At 40.5% G+C, this 18468-nt stretch overlaps 1 protein-coding gene across 1 annotated transcript in view; it reads right to left on the bottom strand.

The window, feature by feature from the left end:
- Window positions 1-4290: 4290 nt before the first annotated feature.
- The window catches only part of nol4la (nucleolar protein 4-like a), a 33348-nt gene continuing 19170 nt past the window's right edge, over window positions 4291-18468 (bottom strand). Inside the window, exons 5-11 of the mRNA XM_063463863.1 lie at window positions 15521-15662; window positions 14528-14820; window positions 14247-14432; window positions 12134-12322; window positions 11925-12044; window positions 11591-11780; window positions 4291-9904 (exon numbers count right to left, since the gene is read on the bottom strand). Of these exons, the coding sequence (XP_063319933.1) occupies window positions 9684-9904; window positions 11591-11780; window positions 11925-12044; window positions 12134-12322; window positions 14247-14432; window positions 14528-14820; window positions 15521-15662 (1341 nt within the window). The 3' untranslated portion in view covers window positions 4291-9683. The remainder of the gene's footprint in view (window positions 9905-11590; window positions 11781-11924; window positions 12045-12133; window positions 12323-14246; window positions 14433-14527; window positions 14821-15520; window positions 15663-18468) is intronic.

The following is an 18468-nucleotide window of genomic DNA, read 5'->3' as shown; positions in this document are numbered from 1 at the left end:
AGGAGCTGCACCAAAGAATGTGTGAGACACTTTTCTTTACTTTGACCATCAGAAGCATAAAATATAAACTCAGTATAGTATAAATTTTGTTAATATCATGACCTTCAGTGCAGCCGCCATATTGTCAGCCAGGTCTTCTGATGCATGTTTAATATTTCCCCTGCAGAGGCCTAAATGGTTTTTGGTTTCCCATTTAAAAAATCCTAAAGATGTCCCTCCATCTAAGGATTTATTACATAAGTACACTACTTCAGGTTTGTGTTATTCTTTAGGGTATGTTGTTATCAGACAAACTGAATGTTTTTCTCTATATGATGCATGTCAGTGAAATTGTTTAGGAAATCATATCTTTTCTGAATGCTGACTCTGTGCAGTGAAAGAGACTGGCATGGCCGCAGAGCTCCCATCCAGACCAGACAGTCTAAAGATAAATGGGGAATGTGGGGCAAAGGTATCTGGCTCATGAATCGATGCATCCCCAAAGTCCAGCCTCTGACTTCCACCAAATGTACAACTTTACACTGCTTCGATAAGATAACAGGAATAACAGGAATCAGCTTTGTTTGACTTCTCAGGTAAAAGGGTTTATACTGTTTGCAGGGGTGCTGCTCGCATCCTTTTTTATGTCACTGAGGGACATTTCATGTTGAAATCCAATCCTGATTGATTTTCTCCACAGGCCACAGATGTTTGTTTGTGTTTTTGTTTGTATTTCTTCACAGGATCAAGTTTAGCAAACTGAGAAAAATCTGTTTTGATTTGAAGCAACACTCCGAAAAATGCATTTCGAAACACTATGATTTCAAAGGCTTTGCAGTAACATCTTTTATCTAATAATCTCTGAGTGAAGTTTATTCTTAACTCTATGTAACAAAAAAAAACAAACAATAAAGTGTTTGGAAATAAAATTAACATAAAGAAATGGTGGTAAAATAGACCTTGGGTCGAAAACACTCATGTCAAATTGTAGCTTGCACTTCATATGGCCTCTTTTCACGGTCTAAAGCAGTGATGCTACATTCGCCTTGATTAGACTATTTCATGCTTTACTTCACTACATTCATTGAACTTCACAGCAGCTACATATCAGCCATCGACAGTGTTTGTTTGTGTGTTACCTTTTGATTGGCCCCATTTAAACATATAAGACTCAGTTGATGAGGCTATACTATTATGTATGTTTGACTTTACTAGAAGATTTAAATGCCTCATTAACTGTTTTACTGACGATGATTTGAAATAGTTCAAATGATCAGTTTGATTGTTATAGACTCAACGACCACCATTTTACTTTCAATATTAAAACAAACAAAAAAACATTCACGCACTTAGATACCCCTGTTCAGCTGCTACTAGCAGAAACTCACAGAGGAAAGATGATTTAAGTGAGTTGAAATGTGGCATAGTTATTGGTTGGACAGGCTGATCTGAGTAGTTCACAAACTGCTGATTTACCGGGATTTTCCCCCAAAACAACCATCTGTAGGATTTTCAGAGGATGGTCTGAAAAAGAGAAAAGTTTGCTGCAGTTGTCTGGGTGAAAATGTCTTATTGATGTCAGAGGTCAAAGAAAAATGATCCGACTGCTTCAAGCTGATTGGAAGCCAGATATTGGAAAAATGTTTCCTGGTCTTGTGAGTTCTGTAGGGAGGGTCAGCAATTGGTATAAAACAAAATGAATGCATCAATCCATCCTAAATCAAGCTGCTGTGTGTGGGTTAATTATGTGGGGGATATTTTCTTGGCACACTTTGGGTCTCAACTGCAGAAGCCTGCAGCCTACCTGAGTATTGCTGCTTGACCATGCCCGTCCCTTTATAACCACAGTGTACCCAGCTTCTGATGACTGTTTCCAGCAGGATAACACACTGATGTCACAAAATCATCTCAAACTGGTGTCTTGAACATGACGGTGAGTTCACTTCACTCCACAGTCTTCAGATCTCAATCCAATAGAGCACGTTTGTGATGTGATAGAAAACATTTACATCATAATACCGGCTTTCGATTGTTAAATGATTCTTTTTAATTCCTAATTGAACCATTTTAAGCCAGTTAAAGCCTGTAAATACAAATAAGCATTGAATAAGCTGACATGTATAATGATGTAAACAGACTTTTATTTTGTTTTGTGGGAATATTTACTTGTTCTGAGTCAGTGTACTCACTAGTACAAAGTCAATAACAGAGGACGTGTGTCAATAGTCTGTCATGTGATTGCTGATTATTGGAACATTCACGCTTTACCCGTGCAGCACTTGCTGCACACTGTTTCCAGCAGTGAGCACCCTACGTCTCTGACACTCACGATATCCTGATGTCACAGCACTGATTATTTCTCCATGTTCTCGTTGATGTACTTTCACTGTTTTCTGATTTGCAGTCTTTTTCATAAAAATGGTGTTCAAATACAATTTATCAAAGTATCAGCTCCTGCTCTTTGTTTTTGTTTTTTTGTTGTTTTTTTTGTGTGTGTTTATTTGCCTCGGTGCTTATCTGTTCCTATCTCTGGCTCTTTGTGTTCACTCCTGAATGACTTCATTCAAGTTTAGTATTTGGGGTTTTTTGTGCTTCAGTGTAGGTTGACTGATCATTTCGTTTTTATTTTGATAAAGAAATTTCTTTGTGTACTTTTTGGTTTTCCTTCCTCCCACCATGTCTTGTTGTCCTCAACTAGACTGGAGAATATGAGCTTCTCTTGTTTCTGCTTGATTGTTGATCCACCTGCTTCTGTGGTTCTTGTTTGTTCATCATTCTCATCAGTCCTCACATATAACTCCAATTTTAAAGTGTTTGCAATTTCAAAAGAAATCTCAAAAGTCTTGGTTGTCAGCCTTAGAAACTCAGGCCCCCACCTGTGTCATGGAACTGCTCCACCCCTCTTCTCCAATCTGAGGTTCTCAGGTCCTCAGATAGAGGCCTTCTCATGATCAGAAAATTAAAAAGGGATTCTGCCTTCTAAGTATTAGCTCCAAAACAATGGAGCAGCTTACCACTCTGTATTTGCTCCCTTGACTCTTGGCATCCTTTAAAAAGCAGCTCAAAACTCATCTGTTCAAACAGGCATTCAAGTGTTTGTAATTTTGTACTACTATGTTTATGTTTGGTTTCTGTCCGTCCATTTTGCCTTTGGCATGGGCAGATTTGTATTTGTTTACCTATGAAAACCACCTTAAATAAACTTTAAGTACTTATACTTTTGTTTTGTCGTAGTGCATTTTATTGAACTGTTTTGCTTTATTTCTAGTTTCCTATAGATTGTGTTTAAACTTTTGCAATAAAGAAACTTTAAATGAACATTTATACATTGAACTACTGTCTGTAAGGCTGTGCTACATGCAGCATTTATTTGGTTCCTTTGCAAACATTAATCATTACTTTTCCATCTGCTTTCTGTGGCTCTGCTGCCCTCTTGTGCGCAATACACTTAATACTGAATAAATTGAGTAAGTGTTGAAGCAGCTCTGTGTTTAATTTATTTTATTTGAGCCTTCAGTTGATTCAAAATGTTGCATCAAGAGTACTCCCAGGGAGTAGAAAGAGAGAGCATATTTCTCCTATACTGGCTTCTCTTCATTGACTCAGAATTTAAAATACTTCTCCTTACCCACAAGGTCTTAAATAATCAGGCCTCGTCTTATCTTAATGACCTCATATCACCTCAATAGAGCACTTCACTGTCAGACTGCTCATTTGCTTGTGGTTCCTAGAGTATTTAAAAGATGAATGGGAGGCAGAGCCCTCAGCTTTCAGGCCCCTTGTCTGTGGAACCAGCCCAAGAGACAGACACCATCTCTACTTTTAAGATAAGGCTTCAAATTTTCCTTTTTGATAACGCATATATTTAGGATTGGATCACGTGAGCCTGAATCCACCCTTAGTTACGCTGCAATAGGTGCAGACTGCTGGGTGCTTCTTCCCATGATGCACTGTTTCTTTTTTTGCTTGCTATGTGTTTATTCACCACTCCGCATTTAATCATTACTTATTAATAATCTCTGGCTCTCTTCCATAGCATGGCCCTCCTCCCTGACCTTGGTTCCGCTGGAGGTTTCTTCCTGTTAAAAGGGAGTTTTTCCTTGCCACCCTTGTCTGGTGCTTGCTCATAGGAGGTCTTTTGATTGTCAGGATTACAACAATCTCACAATATAAATATAATACAATAAATTTACAATATAAAGTCCCTTGAGGCAACTGTTCTTGTGATTTGGTGCTATGTAAATAAACTGAACTGAGACTCTTTATTTTTGCAGAAATTAAAGAAAAAAAGTAAAACACCACGAGCCGAGGTTTCAGTTTGATAGCTCATCGCACTGTTTTATTCAATTACTGACATCTCAGGAGAAGAGGAGAGCCTTGCAACTCTGCTGTTGGTAAACCACTGGTGTTTTTTTTTTTTCATAGCGTTGATGCAACACTGAAAAAGCGCTATTTCCAAACAAACACAGGTCCCTCATTAGTGATATGTAAGAGGCAGAGAGAATCTCACCTGGACAGTTTTGCATGAAACATACAAATGAAACAGGTTCAACCTTTTTCTTTTGTCTTTTTGTAGTTTCACATATAATAATAAATATCCATACCTATAAACACTCCAAAAAATTAAGTCACAGGTACTGGAAAAAGCTCCACTTTTAAATCACAATGATAAATGTACAAAACAATAGACATCTCATATAAATGTTAATGGTTTTCGTTAAGAGATTTAAATCTCATTTCAGAGGAAATCAGCGGATAAAAACTAAACTTGGAGATTCAGTATTACCTGAGGTTTATGGGTTCCCCTTAAAAGGCCAGGAGAGGGGAATGGCTTTTATGTTACCGAGGAGATATTACAACAGGTCAAAGTGTACCTTTCAGGACACCTGTCGGTTAAGGACAAGGAGTTTTCCCTGACAACGCGGCCGGGATATTAAAAGATTATGAGCACTTCATGTAGCAAAATAAATGTACCTACACTCCACCGTTCTCCATTTAGGCCACAATAGTAGTTTAAAACAGCTGATTAAAGTAATCGAAATCCTTAATTAATCTTTGCTGGTCCACTTTGAGAAGTTGCGAAGCTCCCGTTTTACTTAATATTGACTTTTATAATGCTGGAAGCCACCACAACGCCGAGCCGACCGCAGCGAGTTGTCACGGCACACTCTGACCATGTGACCAGGTAGTCAAAGAGGTCACGTCTGCACTTGATGCAATGAAGCAACAAAAGGAAAATACCTGGGCAAATGTACACAGATTAGAAGGAGAGGAATAAGTGTGAGAGGCAAAAGTATGTCGGAATAAAACGCGAAAAACAAACAAAAGCAAAATATTCTGAAAAACTGTACATGTAAACATCACACTTTCACTGAGTCCAAAACCAGAGGGGAAAAATACAAAGCTTCACACAGGTTTACAGTACAACCTCCTGCACAGAGCTACAGTCACTTATCCGTGCAGAAGAGGCAACAGTTGAAATAATATAAATAACAATAGAAGTAATACAGACCACCACCAAATGATAAGTTAAAACAGGCAAGGGCTAAACCACTTTGATTTTTTTTAAACAGCGCTGTACCCACAGAAAAAAGAAAAGGTTTAAAACATCTTTTATCACTCTTTGTACAGCTATACAGTACATTTATCAGACCACTTTAGCAATCCACAAGCTACCAGGGCATTTTAATCAACACCAATAGATTACATTGTCCAGTCAATACAAAGAGAAAATCCATTGGGCATTATCAAAAGAAACCAAAACGGAACAAAACAAAAACAACAACATGACAACTAATGGTTGTCGTTGATCACAGTAACTCTAGCACAGCTAAAATGTTGCTCAGCGTAGACTTGAGACAGAATATCGATCTGCAAGCAAATGTTTGGTTGTGAAGATGGGACGAGGTTCAACAAGGCGTCACATGTGGAGGATCTGCTATGGCTACAGTAACAAACAAGCAGGTTGGAGGAGACGAGGAAGACGTGTGTGAGGACTCAGGTCCCGTGTACATCTATGATTATGTCTGTGTGAGCCCAGAGGGGTGTTTCATAAAGTGAGATGACCAGTTAAACCAAGGCTGTTTCAGCAACATCACGAATTCACTCACCTTTAGGAGGCTTAAACCATAAACTCCATATAAAAGATGGCTCTCATATGATTAATTGGTTTGTGAAGCCTCAGTTTAACCATTTTGACTGAGATATGTTGGGATTTTTGGAGCTAGAAGTGATCGTATGTGGATAAGAAGGCAGATTGCTGAGATATCAGCAAGCCTGGGACAAAAACTGCATCCAAATAAGTCCAAGCATAGACACACTTTTCATCTAGTTAATAAAACACTAGAATTTAACGTGCCAATCAACTTTCTGGATATTTGCACTGCGCAGCAAAAAATAAAATGTCTCAGATATCCCCATTAAAAATTCTACAGAAGGCACGAACAACAAAAAGATGGCGATAACACAAAATAGCCAGGGTGAGGCCTAGCAGACTCTGATTACATCCCCTAACTTTGAGCTTTACAGCCTCAAGTGGTCACTAGAGGAACTGCAGTTTTTGGCACTTCTGCTATTTTTGCCACTTGGTTAAAATGTTTCCAGTTCTGCCCATTCTAGCCAATCATGACCATCTACTCTGTAAAAAGCAGGTTTATTAGGATGACTGGCACACCTGTAAGCTGTAGCCCAGCTTCAGTGCTGTATAACAAATTTCATTGCTCTGGCCAGCTGTAGGTCTAACTAATTAAGTCTGAAAGCAATCTGGCTCCTTGGTTACATGTCAAGGAAATCATAACTAAAGTATATAAAAGTTGAAAAGATTTCAGACTAACTCGTACATTTCTCTGCTAATTTCAGGCCGCTGAGTGCGATTAGCTTTGATGTTTTTTCAGTCATTTTTTAAAGTGTTTGCTATACCTTGGCCAAAAGACAGAACAGCTCTTGAACTGCGACTTCATTGTTCAGCCCCAGAGGCCACTGCTAACCTTTTTTTTTTAACTTTGCTGAAATTTTTCTTTTAAATCTCTTTATTATATCTTTCACGGTTTTTCAGCCACGAACGTTACAGCTACTTTTCTGTTTTCTTATCTATGAACTAATCAAACTAAAGTTTGAAGTCGGACTTTACCAAAGCTAAGACTTTACTAGGTGCAGCACAGTGGTTAGCACTCCAGCCCCTTGGGGACCTTAACTGAAGAAGTGAAAGAAATCTGATTGGTCATTATCAGCTTTAGGGATGGTCTCCAACAAGGCTTATTCAGGCCTTTCATAACAAGCCCTGCTTCTTTCCTCTGTTATGAAACACCGCTCAGATGGACCAAACACACTGATGAGTTTAAACTCCGATAAAGGAGCTGTCTGCTGTTTTGTTTTTTGTTTTGTTTTTTTGTTTCTTGATGAAAACTACCTCTGATTGTGACTTATGTCAGATTATCCTTTGTTATAATCATTTGTCAGAACTGAAGCTAATTATTCAAATGAGGTAAAAACACACTCAAATCATTGTGTTACCTTAATCCTGAGCTATAAAGTGCTTCCAAACTTGCAATAGATAATAGAATTTAAATGTGAATGTAAATGTGAATGCAGCCCAATCATGACATGGTAATAAAACACAGGTCCCGACTCACTAGCCAGGCCTGCAGGTGGTGAGAAAGAGGTGAATGACCCTGAAGAGACTGATTAATGATACATGTGATAGGATTTGTGATACATACAGAAATATAGCTCTCTAAACTTTGACAAATCAGTAAGGTGCGAGCCGCTTTCAGCTGCTCGAAGAGTCTTTGTCTGGAATGTTTCAGCCTACTGAATTAAATCGTCACAGATTGATGCTGTTTACAAACTGGGTCACTCCACTTATACACAAACAGGAAATCAACACACTGTCAACATCGACAGAAAGGATTAAAAGAAACACACACACACACACACATACAGAACTGTCTTTGTGCTGAGTGACTCACCATTAAAAGTTGTGAGGCTGTGCTCTTGATCGGCTTTGAGTACTCATTTGTGTCCTCAGTCCACACACATGCACAAACATAAACACATACACACACCATAGCAGAGAGCTGGGAGAGTAAACTGTGATGTGATTACATCTTTTTCAAAGATTGTCTCTTGCTTCTTTTCAAACTGTGTGTTTTCAGACGTGTTTGTAATGAGACTGTGATGCAGGGTCAGAGGGGACGATTCAGACAGACGCGCGCCCAGACGAAGGAGTTTCTTTTTGTCTGAACATCCCGCCCGCTCGCGCGCTCACACGGCCTCCACCGCAGTCTCTAATGGATGCATGTGAGCTCTATGTGCCCTTTCTAAACGTAAGAATAGTCACTAAACACTTCCTCCACAAAACAACCCGCCCTCCCCTGAAAAAGACGTGCAACATAAAGTCCCGTTTTTTTCTGCCAGGTCCCTTTTTTCCTTTTTTGTCACTGACTGATCCCAGTACACGAAAGTGCCTCAGTTATGAGGTTAGCGATAAAGATCAGTAATCACAACAAACAACAACATTGAAATTGGCTACAATGCTGCATGGGATATCATTACTTTTTACAACTTGACAGTTACAGCAAGAGGGGAGGGTAGTTAACCCTCTTAAAATGCCTCATCAAGTCATTTCAGCAACCATTACCGATTATCTTCAATATTGCACCTTTTTCCACTTTTCTGGTTATAAAACCAAGAGTCTAAACAATAAATTCATCTCCTTTCTCTCCCTGACAGGAGTCTGTGACCTCAATTTGCATACCCAGGCTTCCGAAAAAGCCTCCTTCCCTTTGAGTAATGAGAAACTGCCCGTGATAGAAATATTCATAGTAGGATAAGTGAAAACAAAAAGGTGCGCTGGGTAATGAGTCTTTGTCTCGTAGTCTGGAAATCACTCCGACCGAGCAGAACAGAGGTATAATATTGACCACGCGTTGATGGATCTGCTTGTTTTGGTCAAACTTTACAGGTGAAAACTGTCAAACACTGTCACTGCTGATATTTTCGTGCTCTACTTTGTAACATTTTTTAATCTTATTTTTTTTTGGAGTATATATATATATATTTATATATATATGAAAGTCAGCATATCCGACAGTAGCTGTTGAGGTTAACAGGTCAAGTGGCAGGTCGCCACATCTTTTAGCAGCAATTCATCTGTGGACTTTCAGTTATCCGGTTATCATTTAGAAACGACTCGATTCACATGACCCAATCAAATCATGCCACTGTACAGCATATTTTACACACAAATAGAAAGAAATAATGATGCTAATTTACTGCTAGGAAACTATTCATTTGTCCAAACGTCTGCACAAATGAGTTGACTTGGCGTTACGGTGGTTAAGCTGATTCAACACCTCACTCTGTGCACCAATTTTTCCTATTTTCCTTTTTTTTTTTCACATAGATCATCGCTTCCTGAGACAAATGGAGGTTGAGGTGCTAAGATGAATTGAATGGGATGAATGGCTACAGATAACAGGGCACTATAAGGTCAAAGTGAACCAAATGCATAAATAAACATCTTTCAGCCTGTGATATGTTCTGGCCCGCCCAAAGACATAAACATGTGGGGATAAGTATCATACCTACAGGGCCCACTGTGCGCTGCAGTATCACTTGTACAACTGTGTCTTTGTATGTGAGAGTCTGCCCCGAGACGGACAGGCCGAGGAGGGGGCAGGGAGCTGGCACGGTGTGGCTCGGACTCAGTTCTGCTGCAGGATCAGGTTTTCCAGCTCATCTGCTGAGCGGAGCAGGAAGGCCGCAGACTCCCGGTACCCCGCGATGAGCTGCCTCACCGCTGTCACCTCTGGAGGGCTGAGCTGAGCGGAAGCGCCGCCTCCGCCACCTCCCTGACCGTGACTGTTGGAGCTGGAGGAGGAGGAGGAGTTTGGGCCGACAGATTTCATACTCAGATCTGTGGGACCTGCGGAGGCAAACGGAATATTTTAGGGAAGTCAGACGATACAGGAAATACATTTAAGTGGCTCTATGTTCATTTCTAGCCTCATCTTTGTATTTTTAAATCGTACTAAAGTGGCTTTGGATGGTTCACAGTCCAAAGAAATCTGTAATCCCCCAAATGTTCACGACAGACAGCTGCCCCTCCCTGAGCCTGGTTCTGCTGGAGGCTTCTTCTTGTTAAAAGAAAGTTCTTCCTTCCCACTGTCACCAGTGGGAGGGTGGTCATCTGATTGTGGGGTTTTCTCTGTATTACTGCGGGGACTTTACCTTACAATATAAATAACTGAAAAAAATCAGTCTATTCTATTATATAAGCAAAAATGATGCTTTAAATGGGCTAACCACAGAAACTGGTGAAGTGGCAGTTAAAGTGTAAAGACGTCGAAGTAAAGTACAGTGAGAGCTGGGGGCGTCAAGAAGCCTGTGATGATTTGGACACATAAAGAAGCCGTCCTCCCCCAGATATAATTGTTTAGTCAGAGGGCTGGTTGAAAGTCACATGTAAGCAAGAAGAAGAAATCTCAATTAAGGAGATAAGAATAAAATGGATGAATGAAATGATGAAGGTGTGGCCTGAGAACTGCTGACAGTGAGTTCTCAAATGGGAAATACTGCAGATTATAGCCTGCGTCATTTGGTGTAAATGTAAGTTTTGTGTGTATGCTGACACATTATGTCCCAATATATACCTGTAGATCTAAGGCAGGGGTGTCAAAGATAAGGCTCAGGGGCTAGAATCGAACAGCCAAAGTCTCCAATACGGCCCACAGGATGACTTTGGAAAATGTTAAGAAGGGCATGGATTTTAGACTTATTCACCAGAATAACTCACCAGGTCTCCGATTATCTATATGCTAATCTTACCAAGTCACATTGGTTTATTTCAGGCAGGGTGGTGACCATTAAAAGAAGTCACAAAGCAGGCTTCTGAGCTGCAGCTTATTTCACAAAGGACCAAAGTAAAAGTACAAATGTTAGGTAGTTTTGGTAAATCTTAGCAAATGTGTTGCAGAAGTCCTTTTCCCATTGATTACCACTGATTCCATTAATGACACAATAGAGATAGCCATACAAAAATTCAGCCTCATTACCATGCACAAAGTCTACAAAATGTGGAATATGTGTTTTTCAGTGTGAATGGACCAGCCATGGAGTATATATATAAAAGGTTTTTGTTTTTTTTTGTTTTTGGCTGTACCTGTGTTTGTTTGTTTGTTTGTTTGTTTGTTTGTTTGTTTGTTTGTTTGTTTGTTTGTAACCTGGTGAGAGAAACCAAAGTCGATGAACTCTTATATGGCAACATTTGATTGTAAGAAGGCCACACCCAAAACACATGAAATTCTATTGTCTATTTTACTATAAAGTAAACCCCAGTTTACAAAATGAAGATCAAGTTTCAGATCAAGGGGTCATAAATAAAGTGAGAAGTAGGGTAATTTTTCCCCAAAGGCCTCTTTAAAATGTGGTTTCCGTTTCCTAACCAGAGGTGATGCCCCCTGTTGGCCATAACAAAGAATACATGTATTTTTACACTAGCTTTTATATCTAGTTCATTAAATACAGTCTCTTAAATACTGTGGGTTTCCTTTTGACCCTTTCTTTTACAAGTTATCAAGGCAGATGATACAATCCAGTGAAAGCGACTCACCGTTGGTTTGCACAACATCAGAGTTTTGCTGGGTGCTGCCGACCGTCCCATATCCCCGCAGGTTATAGTTGAGGCCTCCGTTGGTGTAGAGCTGGTCTTGGGCAAAAGCTGCACTGGAAATGGAAAATCCCGAAGGAGCCACGGGGGCTGGGTCCCTCAAGATGGGTTTGTCAATAGAGGCTGGCTCATCCTACAAGAAATTAAATATTTTCAGTTTAGGCAGAACATTGGATTTTGTGTTGTGCAGTCTGCTGTTAATGACGCATGGCCAGCCGAGCACATTCCCAAATCCCTGCTGGGCAGATTCACAAACACCAACTGCCAAGACATTTACCGTCGCTTGGTAGACATCGAGCCGCATCCTCTTGGCAGCATTTCGGGTTTCGCTCTCGCAGGCGGCAGCGAGGATGTTCTCAGCCATGGCAGAGGTGAGGTGGGGAGGTGTTGGTCGTATCTGGCAGTGGGGCGAGTGAGAGGTTTTCATTATGAATGTGAATAGTTATGAGCTGAGCAGAAAACACTTAATCTGGGGTCACTTTGTACCTCAAAACCGCCTTTTTTCATGCGGCGACAGGATTTGAGGTAGGTGCGGATGCGCTTGCGGGAGCGCTCCTGGAATTCTGGGAACTGGCGGCTACAGGACTCAATAATGGCCTGGATCTTCTCCTTGGGCTGTTTGGAGATGGGCACCATGCGGTCCAGATTCTCATCCACGAACAGACGCACAAACATCTGACAGAGAGAGAGAGATAGAGAAGGGGGAGGGGAGAGAAGGGATGTAGAGCAGAAAAAATCGTGGGGGTGCAGGGTAGAGAGAGAGAGGGGTGTGAGAGTCAAACAAAAGAGGGAAGGAAAGGCAGGGGAGGAGGTTGGGGGGGGGAGCAGTAGAGGTAGAGTGGAAGAAGAGAGGATAAAGAGGGAGGGGGAGGTGATGACAACAGGAGGGAAGGAAATTGAGTCACTGCTCAAATCCAGGGCAATATTTCTGGTTGTGTTGGCATATTTGGAAGTCTACTTTTGCTATTCTACTGGTTTCTTTTCAAACCAAAAATGCACAGAAAATGGATTTCACAGAGTAAATAGGATAGTTTGGAACAAGCTTGTATATGCAAATTCTTCCCATCTAGAAAACTTGTAAATATTATGCCCCACACCCACCTCCACCGCACCAGTAGAAACTGTGGTGTAATGAGCTCCAAACCCTGCAGAGACCCCTCTGTATCACATAAAACTACATTTCAAAATATCAATTGTCAGTCTATTTCTTCTTTGATACCTTTATCAACCCTTCTTACTACCACCACATTATTATGTACTTAACAAGCTACTTTTAGCTGCTCCCTTATTCACAAGGCATTACCACAGCAGGTAGCTCCACATATTTGAGTTTTTAGGCATTTTTGTCTCCTCCCGAGATCAAACCAGGGGTCTTTTGCTTGTTAAGAGAATGTGAAAAACTACTACACCACGAAGCCACTTAATAAGAGTACTAATACAAATGTTTTGGGTCATGATTGTCATGATTCATCCTTTGTTATTTGTTTATTTTCACAATAAAAAGAGCAAATGCAGAAGATATATTATAAATAAATTTATATTGCTGAAAACAAGGTTATTATTGGTAACTAAATCCTCTAAACTCCACCTCTGTCACAAATGAGATAACAATCTCAAGTGAAAGCTTTCAGCGTGTAGTAGAAGATAATCAGCCCCCCCTAAGTCCCGCACAGAGCCTTTCCCAAAACTTGATTTGCTGCCAAAAACCCCCAAAAGCGAAAGCCACTGTGTCCATAACACCACCAATCAGAAGACACACATCAGATCACGTGACATTTAAACAGGTCAGATTATCATTATGTTGTTTGTACATACCTGATAGGACGAGTACAGTCAAATTATTTATTTCATATCTATTTTTTTAAATACATCATTTCATATTTATCTTTATTTATTCTGAGCACAGTTTATGGTGTAGTTATTGTGTAAGGTCTCCTGTTATTGTTAAGCAATAAGGTGTTCTGTTTTACTGCTGATCAGTTTGTTCCAAGTGCATCTTTACTGATTTTTGTCCTCTGTCTTGTCCAAAGAGGCGGACTTTGAGGTTTAAAAAGTGCACATGGACGTAATGAATTTTTGTTGCAAAAGACAAATTTGCTACTAACCAGTGAAGTGACTTAAGTTCCATATCTGAAAAATTCATTTAATTACTAAAATTCTTGTAATTTAAATTAAAGAGAAGGTACCGAACCTGAATGTGGAAAATATAATAAAAAATTATTCTTCTGATGTTCTGAAATCTCTGTCTGACAAATACCGCCCATATTGCAAAAACAAAAATTAAGAAAATGATTAAAACTAAATATTATTTGCCTCACTTCAAACTAAACTAAGCTGAAAGCAAAAATTATTAAACTGAATAAAAATAAAACCTACTGAAGAAATACAAAAACTAGAACCCGTTGGGCTGGAAACACATCATTAAACCATAGGCTGTCATCTTGTGAGACTGATTCAATATGTAGCAAAGCAATAAAGAATAGCATGTGCGCAGAGTAATAATACATATGATTTAACATCTGTGCTGACAGGCTGGTGAACAGCTCTGCGCTGTATTTTCCGTCTATATTAATTTAGGTCTGCTGCAAATATTACTTACATTGAAGGCTTTAAGTCTCTCAGGGTCCAGCCCCTCAGCGTCATTAATCTTGTCGCTGTCATCATGGTCATCATGATCGTCGTCATCGTCGTCAATTATCTGTGCTCGACCAGAGGTCAGGTCCTCTGCGCTCATGCTCAGCTCAGTTTTCACAGAGTCATAGCTTCCTGAGCTGTACGGAGGGGACTAAACACAGAGAAACACACAAAGAAATCCATTGTGGATTACACAGACACACGGGAGTTTATCGTGATCAGTGCAGATCTTGTTTCTGCTGTTACCTTGTTGGTGTACTCGGTTTTTATGGGGTACTTCCTGTTGGGGTCTGCAGGGTAGGAGTTTGGTGGCGAGCTCCCCGCTGGCAGCAGTCTGTCGCTCAGATTCACCGGCTGCTGATCCTCTGAGGAGGATGAAGATGAAGTGGTGCTGAAGTCCAGGGGAGCGCTCACCCCGTTCTCTGCTACCTCCCCGTACGATGCCCCACCATCTGGGACGTTCCCACCCACAGCTAGCACCTCCGGGGAGGTCAGAGCCGGCAGCCCGTTGGCGCTGCCGCTCTCTGAGGAGTCGTCATCTGGCAGGGGGGAGGGAAAGAGACACAGACGCAGATACGAAGATGAGCTGTGCAGATGTTTTCATAATTTAGCATTAATGTGGGGCTGTTTACTGGAATAGATTTTAGAGTGGGAGTGGGAGAGGGGACTTCCTGCCTCGTGCTCTGCATAATGAAATTGTGAAGGAAGTGTGTAATGGGGTCAACTGTCACCACAAATGAAAGTTAGAGTAAAAATAGGGAATCTTAAGAGTTTTGCAGGGGAAAAAACTGAAAGAGATGAGGATGCGGAGGGACCAATGGTGTGAGGGCGAGCCTTCTTTTCCTGCTGTGTATGCAGCTTTTAAAGCCAGTTACTGCTAAGATCGCTGCACGTATCACACCTAGGTTTGGCGAAACACAGAATCAATCCCTTTCAGTGACTTGCCCCAATTTTTTCTCTCTCCTAATCTGTGAAGGTTAACATCGGCCTTTGTCCTACTTCTCTAAGCTCTGAGGGAGAGGGGTGACGAGTGGATTGGGGCTGTGGTGGTGTCCCACCCTCTGTAAGACTGGATTTATGTGGATTAGTCCACTAAGAACAAGGCAAGCTGTTTCCTGCATAACACCAATCTGTAGCCTTCCAGATGTAAATAAAGCTAAAAGGGAAAAAAAAATCACAGCGTGGAGTATGATGCTGAGATAAGAGAGGACTGTGCTGCGGCGGTTTGCAGCCACTTACCATCTTCTTCTTTAATGGTGGCTGCCGGGTTGCTGACCCTCTCTCCATTCGGTGGGTTCAACTCAGGCACTGGGGGCTGCTCAGCTGCGACCCATGTGGGCTCAGCGTTGTTCATATCCTCGCTGCTCACCGAACTGTCATCCTGAAGGGAGGAGGCGTGAAAGAAAGACAGAGTGAGAGTGGAAAAGAGAAGTGAACAGGAGGGAAGAGGGCGTGGAGTGGTCCCTCACAGTTCTGACAACTTTGATTACAGTTTTTGCTGCTAAGGGACAGGTTGACACCGACCGAGTTTATCACAAACCGATGTGTGCTTCGCCCTGTGTTAGTCCTTCCTTCAGTTTCTATAAGAAGCTAATGTGAGGCTTTAAATTGATGTTGGGGATTTTTTTCACAGACAATATCCTTGTTTTTGCAAAATGATGGCCATTTAAATTGCTTAAAGCTTCAAGCGCTGAAAATGACTGAGTGGAGTAATTTATGACCCCATTATATTTTATACAGGAATACCTTTTAATGGCTTTATTTGTGTTTATCATACCTATACCATTTCCTTTATCCAGTACAGAGATTCAAAAATATTCCAACATCATTAGTCATAGTTTGTAAACATGCTTGTGCAAAAGGGAACTGAATGCAGAAAATTATACAAGCAAATTATATCTAGTATGTTAAGAGCTTACAAAACAAATGTTTTTTTTATTTAATATTATAAAAGCTGTACTTCTAGTGTCTCCATAGTGCAGAGGTTAACACATTCAGTTGGGAATAAAAAAGTCTCGGGTTCATTTCCAGCTGGAGGAAAAAAATTCCCATTAGGGTGGCGTTAGGAATTATTTTTGGTGAAATCTAACAGCTAAAAGTAGCTATACTCTGAAAAAAAGATGCTTATAGTGTGAGTCTATCACAGTACAATTTAACGGGATAAATGGGAGTTATCATGTTACATCATACTGTTTTTGTCATTTGTTACTTCTGTGTTTCTGTTCCAAACTAAATCTAAACAAACATCTTATTATATTTAAAATATTTTTTGCAGAAATATATCAACACTGCTTAGGAAGTCTTATTATCAAATAATTACCAACATTTTACAAATTCCAATAACATTAAAATAAAACATATGTACAACATGTATAAATGACCCCACACAACCTTTTATTATCACTGCTGCACCAATTCCTGTAAACATTCCTGTAGGAAGCATTTTTATGATTAAAAATACCAGAATTGCACATATAAATACATAAATTTGTTGGCTTGAAGGTTAAATTCTTTCAGCAAGCTCTCACTGAGCCCAGAATGTTCAGAGGAAACATCACAGCCACCAGCTTCCAGTTCATATGTTTTTGGTGGATATTTTTTGGCTAAAAAGTGATGACATCAAAGAGCAGAATAAAGCAGGAGACTCTCTCTCTCTTTTAACTAATATGTTTCTTGGAGCACTGCTATTTTTAACTGTGTTATGCAGAAATCCTGAAGAAGCTTGTTCTAGCGTAAGACAAACATGAGTAAGCCACGAGGGTGAGGATTAAGCGAAGGAGCGCTAAATAATCTCTCAAACTATTCACAGACTGTCCTGAGTTTTGGCTCCAAACTAAATGCATGAATCCTATTTACATTTCATACCAAAGCTCAGCTTCAAAGTGCGACCCAGGCCGATTTAATTCATGTTCGCATAAATGACCTGCATGCACGCTGTCATGTGTCTCACTCAGAGGGAGCACAACTACCAATGTGTGTCGTGAATGGAGCAGAAATGCACCTCGTCATCTCATTCCTCCCCACACGAGTACACAAATAGGCCTAAACTCCTGGGAATATGCAGCCTTCCCTCTGTTAGGGGGTTCGTGGAGGACCAAAATGCTCAGTGACAGCTCTATTAGGCACCAAGTGAGCCATGGAGCATCAAAGAGAGAGAGAGGGGGGGGGGGGGGGGGGGGGGGTTCCTAATTACATGTTTCTAAGTAGCTGAATGTGTAGCATCATTAATGTCTGTGCTTAGAAATAGATACATAATTTAAAGAGAGGCAAGGTTAACTTTTAAAACTGAGGCTCACTTCATGTGTTATATGTTAGATGCATCACTCTTTGAAGATAGTAAAGCTTACAGTACAGATGAAAGCTTGCAGATATGTTTGTCTTAAGATGGACAGAAATCTGCAGAGATCTGCAAAAAAAATCAAGATTGTCTTTGGTGCAAATATCTCAACCTCAACCCAAAATATCTTCTATTTTACCAACTTAACAATTAAGAAACACACCTAGAATACTATTTAATGGCAGACCATTGACTTTCTGTTTATATTTGGAGGCCTGTGACAAACCAAAATGGCCTCTTTAAGAGCACAACAGTGAGATAAAAAGGGTGGAAAACAAATCAAAGACTTGGTTTTGCCGCATGTTCTTTCACTCATTACGTCTGCCATTTGTTTCTTTACCAGACAGAAAGTGAGAGATGAATGTTAGCAGCCAACAAAGTTCTGCAAAACAACATGCAGGCAGCTGAGAAGTGAAGCTCCAACAGACTAAACACACAGTCGTGAATTTACTTGTGATCTGCTGCATTATGAAACAGCTGCTGCTCTGAGCTCCGAAACCAGTGCTGCACAGATATGAAACAAATTACTACAACGCTGAAATAAACCTCTGTGATGGTTAATAATTAAATTATTGGCCTGCTCACACTCTTGTCTGCGCACAGATGCGACCAACAGTCTGAGCGTTTGTTAATTTGTACTCACCTGCGAATCACAGTCTGGGTCATTGTTCCGGATAATCCTAATTATGCGTGAGTGAGGTCTACATTATCAGCATCAAGTGCCGCTCCCTGCACTTTAGTGGCAGCAGTTCCTGAGTGTTTCTGTCACAGCTACACATGGGAGTGGTCTCTCACATGACGTCACCACAGATTTACTAATCCTCATTTCACACTGGGCTGCTCCCCCCTC

Source organism: Pelmatolapia mariae, linkage group LG20 (genome assembly GCF_036321145.2).
Source record: "Pelmatolapia mariae isolate MD_Pm_ZW linkage group LG20, Pm_UMD_F_2, whole genome shotgun sequence".
In the NCBI taxonomy this organism is placed as follows: domain Eukaryota; kingdom Metazoa; phylum Chordata; class Actinopteri; order Cichliformes; family Cichlidae; genus Pelmatolapia; species Pelmatolapia mariae.
This window is presented reverse-complemented; position numbering and strand designations above follow the sequence as displayed.